The 8,064-nt window shown below is 44.3% G+C and overlaps 1 protein-coding gene across 1 annotated transcript in view; it reads right to left on the bottom strand.

The window, feature by feature from the left end:
• The window catches only part of TIPARP (TCDD inducible poly(ADP-ribose) polymerase), a 33,125-nt gene extending 25,448 nt beyond the window's left edge, over nucleotides 1-7,677 (bottom strand). The window contains exons 1-2 of the mRNA XM_010365904.2: nucleotides 7,367-7,677; nucleotides 3,638-4,595 (exon numbers count right to left, since the gene is read on the bottom strand). Coding sequence (XP_010364206.1) covers nucleotides 3,638-4,554 — 917 coding nt within the window. The 5' untranslated portion in view covers nucleotides 4,555-4,595; nucleotides 7,367-7,677. The remainder of the gene's footprint in view (nucleotides 1-3,637; nucleotides 4,596-7,366) is intronic.
• Nucleotides 7,678-8,064: the final 387 nt, after the last annotated feature.

The raw sequence follows: 8,064 nt of genomic DNA on the forward strand, positions 1-8,064 counted from the left end.
AAAACACAACACTCAATGTTGTTTCTCAACTGTATATTTGGAATTTGGAAATTCTCCAAGGCTCATCTCGTGTGCAAAAAAGAAGCCTCAGCATCTATATCTGGGAAGTTCATACACACTAGTATGCAGTTGATGTTGGCAATGAACGTTTGTAGATGTACAAAAGCAGAATGAGAAAGCAAAGTGGGATTACATCATAATTTCATTACAAGGAATAAATAAGCATGTATTATTGAAATCCTTTCTTAATGTGCTTTTAGTATCTAAGCATCTTGACTAAAAAGTTGGAAAGGTCCTGTGATTTATCTAGTTAAACTTCCTTTCCAATTTCATTCCTGAGAATAAAATGAACACTATTCATCTAATTTAGATTTAGGTATTAAATCCAATACATTTGCAAAGCTAAACAAAAATATTTTTATCTGTGCAGTTTGAAACTATGAACTTTCGTCTCTGCTAGAGACCCAGAACTATGAACTTTCCCCAAGTATCACACAATGAAGATGTTATGGATACAGAATATAATGATTTACCAAACCATATAAACTACTGAAAACAGTGGGATAAACAACGGCCATTCATTATTCATTATTTCTGAATCCAAAGACTGCTGGTTCCAACTTGGACATATACACAGCTGAACACACACTTCCTGGTTATGTGCAATCTGCACAGATAGACCAGCTTTACAGGCCTGACCACAGAGATTAATAGCTTTAGCCAAATAATGTGGTAACCATGTGAACCTGGGCTGCTTCAGCTTGTTTGTGAATCTCTCAGCAAGGCTCAACATGCCGTTATCTGCATCTTGTTGCCAGGAAACACAACATCGCTTTAGAATACAAGGAAAACCAGGTTGCAATGACCACAGGTCAACTTCCCAAAAGCCTAATTTTTGACACTTAGCTATCTACTATATTACAACATTTCTTCCTGTAATCTTCAGAGAACTTCACTTTACTAGTAATTTAACAGGTAACACTTTTTGCTATTTTCCCAGGATAGGACCACTTATTACCACTAACAATGTAGTAGGAGCAATGATAATTATAATAATTCACTTATACTTTTCTTCTCCCAAGTGTCAGATAAACATTAGTTTACTTCATTAAAAATGATTTGGAAATCAAGCACCCATTGCAACTACCTCATAATACAATAATGCATGCTTATGGGCCTATATCTATGTCTATTCTTAAGCAAAATAATCTTACCAAAGGATAAAAAATACCCATATGCTCCTGACCTAAGAAGTCCTGGATTTTCTAGGATCAAAATGATTGTCTTGCCTTGTTCTCATGGTAACAGAATGTCATGTGTTGGCCAATAATCCTGCTAGTTTCTTCCTGATCAATTCAAACAGATAGAAACTTAATGTACCAAGATGCTGAAGTACTCAGCAGACTGGAAATTTGCTTCATGAGAGTGAAGTGGGAGCCACTGTTCTGCAGAATTTTGCAATCTGGAGATAGAAGGATTAGAGTGGCTTGAGAATATATAAAATTAATTACCCTTGACATAGCAATTAGAATTGCTAGCTCATAGGCAACAGAGATTTTGGAAAATACTTTATTAAAAAGATTTTAAAGATAAAATGGAAAAACATTTTTCTCTTCCAATGCTGGTTTTAAAAAGTAAGTTAAAAGTACTTAGCGGCCGGGCGCGGTGGCTCAAGCCTGTAATCCCAGCACTTTGGGAGGCCGAGACGGGTGGATCACAAGGTCAGGAGATCGAGACCATCCTGGCTAACACCGTGAAACCCCGTCTCTACTAAAAAAATACAAAAAACTAGCCAGGCGAGGTGGCGGGCGCCTGTAGTCCCAGCTACTCGGGAGGCTGAGGCAGGAGAATGGCGTAAACCCGGGAGGTGGAGCTTGCAGTGAGCTGAGATCCGGCCACTGCACTCCAGCCTGGGCGATAGAGAGAGACTCCGTCTCAAAAAAAAAAAAAAAAGTACTTAGCTGTATTATAAGATTTTCACTACCAAAGCAAGGTGGAATCTTGAATGTAATATATTATTAAGATAATACATTTACAGTCAGGAAAACTACACTCCTGATATGACCTTACTTTTATCTCATAGGGTCTTCTATGTAATACTTTTGAATTTGGGCTTTATACTGTTTCTCTTCTTGTTCCACACTTCCCTTTTGAAACACAAAATGCAAAGTTCAAGTCTCATGATAATTAAGTTGCTAAAAAGACACATGGATTTCTGTACTATATAACTGAAATATTAAAATTATTAAAAGACAACCATTTACCTATTACTTAAGGGGAACGAGATAAATGGAAAAAAAAAAAAAAAGACCAATTTCTGTAATACGAACAAGCTCTCGCACCAGTCAGAATTCAGAAGGTTGACATGAAAACTATCAGAATCAGACAACTTGGAAATGGTTTACTGCCACCATTTGCTGACTCTCTAAATACATGGGTAGTGTAAACCAACATATCTGTGAACAAAGATGACTCTTAAGGAAGTGTTTTCTCCTGGACTTCTGGGATGGTATATTCAGTGTATTTCCACTCCCCTCTCCCCACCCCAATATAGGTCATGCATCTCAGTACTATACCAGGCCATTCATTAGCTATGAAGCTGTTAGGTTGCCCTCATGGCCTCCCCAGTCAGGCAGCATGGACAGAAGTGCTCTTCTCTCCCTTTTAATTTTAATCCTTACTCTTGGTCATACACAAATAGCTATTAACACCACACACTTTAGCTCCTTCTATGCTACAGGAGAAATAACTTACAGATGCAAAGATTAATGCTTATTATATAGCCATTTTTGCACAAGCAACTTTACATCAGGCAACTATCATTTTCTTCATTTTAAATTTTAAAGAAGAATTCAGATGTAGAAATACCAGTTCCCTGCCAGTGAATGCTGCTTAGACATCCATACTAAAAGAACTGAGTTACACGTATACACACATCTTGCATACCAAAATTCAAGGATAATTGTTTGAGTAATAAACATACCTTAACATAAATTCATCCCTTCACTGATTGTTAAAGGACTCTTTCAAGTCAAAAAAAAAAGTATTCTAAATTGTGGAAAAGTTTATTTTATCTATAATATAAACTTAATGGAGAAAAGCTCCAAGGAAACTAATAAAAAGATCCAGAAGTATGGGAGGAACTTCTGAATCACTCACAGAAAAGATGTTTATACCATTCGAAATGAAGAGGACCACAAACATCTCTCGACAATACTATTCTTCTTTAAAAATAACAGCTATTCAATGTGCAGAGCTTTAAAATGAAACAAATTAGGTGTTCATTATTTATGTTACAGTAAGATTCACCAGACTTTCTTTCAAAAGCCAGCTTTTCTTGGGTGATTAAAACAGCATTTAATTCACAATATTTAATGTATGTGCAACTTCTCAGTCACACGCACGTTGAACTGAGTGACATATGAATTGTTCAAATCATAAAACCTTCATTGTCTGGTTGAGTTAATAGCCTGCATTCACTCACCATGAAAAATCAGGATAGCATAGTCAAAAGAATAATAGTGGAAAAAAAGAAAACCTGTTACTACTGAAAGAAACCACCCTACTAAGCTTTTAGGCTTCTTTACCTTCTCTATAGCATTTAACAACAGTTCTACAAATTGTTATAAATACATACCCATACTTCATTCTCATTCTATCATTTTCTGGGTTACAGTAAAATCTTTCCAAGTGCTCCTGAGAATCATTGAATACACTCTGCCACTTTTGAGTAGTTGTCCTTTTGATCTGCCAATGATATGGCAAGACGGTGTGGTGCTTCAAACAATCCCTGCCATAAATACAAGTGCCCTGCAGAAAGTCCATGCAAATTTCAATTCCGTTCTCTTGGTGAGTGTGGTACTGCAATTGGTTCACCAGCTCAAACACGAGGTCGAGGGAAGCCTCTTCACTTTTGTCCTGGAAGAGCTCAGTACTCAATTTATCACTGGTGTCCAAAATGTATTGGATTGTAAAACTGTTTTCTTGGAAAATGCCTGGAACATAATCTATGACTTTGTCTAAGCAGTCAGGACTAGTAGGAACATCACTTGAAACTGGGTGCAAGAGATCAGTCTGGAAGTGACCTGCTGTAGAATCTGCCACCGTCCCACTAAGGGTTTCTGATGGAAAGCTGTGATCTTGGATTGGAACCACTTGTTCTGGAGCTTCAGTGGAAGGATGGGCTTCCGGTATCTGGTCCCCAACATTTGTCCTGTCAGGTATCAGAACAGACATATTATTTTCTGCTGGTGGGCATGATGAATTGATTTCCATGGCTTTCTTCATCATAGGTTCATGTAAGCTGTTCTCATCTGTACTCTGGTTCCTAGATCTAAAAACCCCATCAAGTGAGCCAGATTCTAGAAGAGTGTTTAATATTGGCCTCAAAGACCTCAGGGTTCCAGTTCCCAATCTTTTCTGATCCTTTTTCTTAAAACAAGTCTTCAATGGAGTGATCTTCTCAGAGAGTCTCATTTGGCATGAAAAGTTATCAGGAGGAGAGGGAGGCTGCACTACACAGTCTGGCTCAGGTTCGGTGGTTTCCATTTCCATGATGTGGATTAGTTCCAACTGCTCCTCAGAGTCTAAAAATTCTACAAGGAAAGGAAGGAAGATGATCATTTACAAACTGACAGCAACTGGATTTCATTCATTCACTAAAATGTTTTGTTTTTGTCCTAATTCCCTGAAACCATTCCTCTTATACTATGTTTAGTTTTTACAGGCCAATGTTAAATTTTATTGAGAAATTAAGGCTCCAAAGTACCCAAGGCTATTCAAAAGCACACAGCAGGTAAAAGTAGAAGAGTCTTTCAATAGGCCATTGGCATGCATTTGTGGGCTGAATACACAACAGTTTGAAATTCTGCCAGGTTATGAATTTTTACTATAAGGCTAGAGTGGGGTGGGAAATGGGAGGTAGAAATAACTGTGTCTAGATGATGACAGCAGGGAAACCACACTTCCCCTCAGCTTTGCGGTTCTCTTCATAGTTGTTGATGTATCACCTATCTCATGAGTTGACAAAAAGTTTAAAAGTTCATCAAATGAGAGATAAACTTCAAACTTAAACAGTGAGTGAATTTAAGGGTATAAGAATATACACAAGCAACAGGGGCTCTCAAATGAAATATTATATGGGAGAAAGCCAGGAGTTTGTTAAGCATTTCTATATTCAGAAAGTTCTAATATACTACCCAAGAATGTTGAGTCTACTTTTGCAACCCCCAAAAACATTACCATTACTGATAGAATATAACGGTGTGTTTAGTAACGAAGCCCCATCAGCAACAACCACTGCACAGTGTCAGAAGACAAGCACAACTTGGTAACACAGAAAAAGCCTCCTAGTTCTCATCCTCAGAAAAGTTACACATATACATTTTTAAAGGGCAAATGAAGGCATATTATAGAAAAATAAAACAACAATATAAAACACACACCAAATTTCAGATTCCTAATCAACTACCGAAAGAGACAAAAAAAGTCCTTTCTTCCAAGAATCAGACCCCTTGAAAAAAACTGAAATTTGAAAACATTTACTGAGATTGTGCCAGGTGAGAAAGAAATGGTGATGAGCAATTAATCCTCTTCTCTCTTGTCCAATAAACTGAAAGAGATCTGTGACGCAAGGTCCCATGACTTAATCAAATATGCATCCTAGGTGCCCAGTAAAGTGCCTAGCTACCACAATGCACATAGCTGGTGTTCCACATATATTTTGTCGGCTGAATTAGTTAAGAAAAGCACATATCAAAAGTGAATATTAAAAACCTAATTGGAGAGAGTCATAAATCTATGTGTAAGAAGTCCATCACATTCAGAAAAGTAAAATACAAAGCACAGTTTATAACAAAGTGTTAAATGTACATGGTAAGTACAAAAAGAAAAGGCAGAAAAAGGAGAGTTCACTGTGAGCTGGCACGGTTAGGGAAAGCTTCACGAAGAAGAAGGGATCTGACATGAGACATAAATCAACTGGAAAGCAGCCAAGCCAGGCGTTATTATTCATCATTTGGTGCTATTGCCTCAAGGCACAATTGGCACAGATTGTGGTATTCCCTCTCCACCATACCAAATCGGACTGCGCTTTCCCCACGCGCACACACTCTAACCACTCCTATCAAACTCAATCAAGGTAAAAAAGACACTAAATCGATTTTATTTATATGTGTGTCTGCGCGTACACACGCAAGCGCCGGCGCAACTTTTCCTATTATTGCCCTTCATCAAACTCGGAAACAAAACTGGGAGGAAGAAGCAGAGAACCGGAGGAGTGGCTGGAGGAGGCAAGCCACTAGAACCTAGTTCCTCAATTAGTTTTCATAACAGGAAAATAAAGATGCGAAGGACACATCCTCCAGTCTCCAGCGGCAGGCGACACACCGCGACACCCCTCACTTCGTGACGCCGGGGTTCTCCATCACTCCCGGCCGAATGCACTTTCCGAAGAAACCGCCGCTCCAAAGCCTGCCCGCCCGCCGCCGCGCGACACCCCGGCGCCGAGCCCGGGTCCGAGCGACGCCTCCTGCCGGCCGCGGCGGTTTGCTCAGCTCCTGGTCCCGGGCCGCGCCAAGTCCGCGCAGCGCCGCTGAGGCGCCGCCCGGCTCTGCAATTCCGGGTGTTCCCGGGCGTCCCCGCCCCCGCCTTCCCCTCAGCAGACGCCTGGGCGCCCCCCAACCCCTGTCCAGCCTCCTTCGGACCAACGACCCGCCCCGACCTCCCTACATCCCAGAGGCCACTCGCAGCGCCTTCTCCCTTTAATTCTTCTTTACCCCCTCAGCCCACCTCCCGAAGAGCGTCCAGCGGGTCTTGGGGGCTCGCAGAACTGAGCCGCGAAGCGCCGGGGAAACGCCGCGAGCGCTTCCCGCGGCGGCGGGGAGGAAGACGAAGACTTGCGCGCTCTCAAAGTTAACGTGAAAACAGCTTCCAAACTTCTCGGCTGCAGCCCGAAACGCGGGGTAGCCGGAAGACTCCCGCAGCCGCCGTGCCCTCCCCCGGGTCTGGGAAGGGCTCCTCGGCGCCTCAGAGTACCCGGGGTCGGCCCGCGGGGGAGGCCGCATAGACGCGCCCCCACCCTGACGAACAGGGAAGGGGCAGGCGCCGGCGAACCCAGCTAACTCCTTCGGCGCCTCGGTCTGATGTATACACCTGCCAGAGGCTCTAAGTGCCTAAGAAGTGTAACCAATTCCATCTTGATGCTGACGGGACCCGAGTGAATTCGGTACAAAGGGCAGTCTCAAAATCAATCACCCGATCCGCGAGACCCCGGCACACTGCCGGCGAGGGCCGGAGCCGCGAGGCCGGCGCTCGCACTCCCCGCTAGGGTCCCTCAGCCCCTCAGTGCCCTCCCGGAGCCCTTTACCTGAAAGGGACCCTGAGAGAACGGACGACAGGAACCGAGTCGAAAGCAGTGTCCGCGCCGGAGGTCAGCGCCGAAGGCGGGCCCCGGCGTCTAGGGACCACAGAGCGGCGACGCGGCCAGCCGCGCACGGGCCATTCCGCCGCCGCAAACGCAGAAAGCCTCGATCGCGCTCCGAGTCCAGCCAGCTCGCCTGTCACCTCGATCTCTGCTTTAAGTGGCTTCCGGTCGCCTCCTCCCGACGGCCCGTCGCGGAGGCGGAGCCTGGGCGGCCGGAGCGCGGTGGGGTGGGGTGAGGAGGCCGGGCGCTCAGTGGGTGCCGAGAAGAAGACCCGCCCCCTGCGCGCGCGTGCGCGTTCGTTCGGGGGGAGGTGCGCGGATTGTGTGCCGTGGACTTGTATTCCCGCGAGGGGGCGTGTCCTTTCTCGCGCCGGCGGTGTCCCTGCGGGTCCGCGTCTCCACGCGGCTGTGAGAAAGGAAGGCGTGTGCCGCGTGGGACGGGCTCCACCTGCCTGCGGACAGATGGTGGGTCACTTTGTTCCGAGGAGACCCAGGCATCCGAGAGAGGATGTGAAACGGAACGACCTGTTTCGGTGCAGTTGGCTTTGTTTATTTGCCTCCTCCCCAGATGCCTCCAGCCTCTGATGTCGACGCATCCTGTGAGGAAGCAAACGGCTGCCTCCGCCACTGCCACCAGACGA

The sequence above is a fragment of the Rhinopithecus roxellana genome, chromosome 1 (genome assembly GCF_007565055.1).
Source record: "Rhinopithecus roxellana isolate Shanxi Qingling chromosome 1, ASM756505v1, whole genome shotgun sequence".
Classification (NCBI taxonomy): domain Eukaryota; kingdom Metazoa; phylum Chordata; class Mammalia; order Primates; family Cercopithecidae; genus Rhinopithecus; species Rhinopithecus roxellana.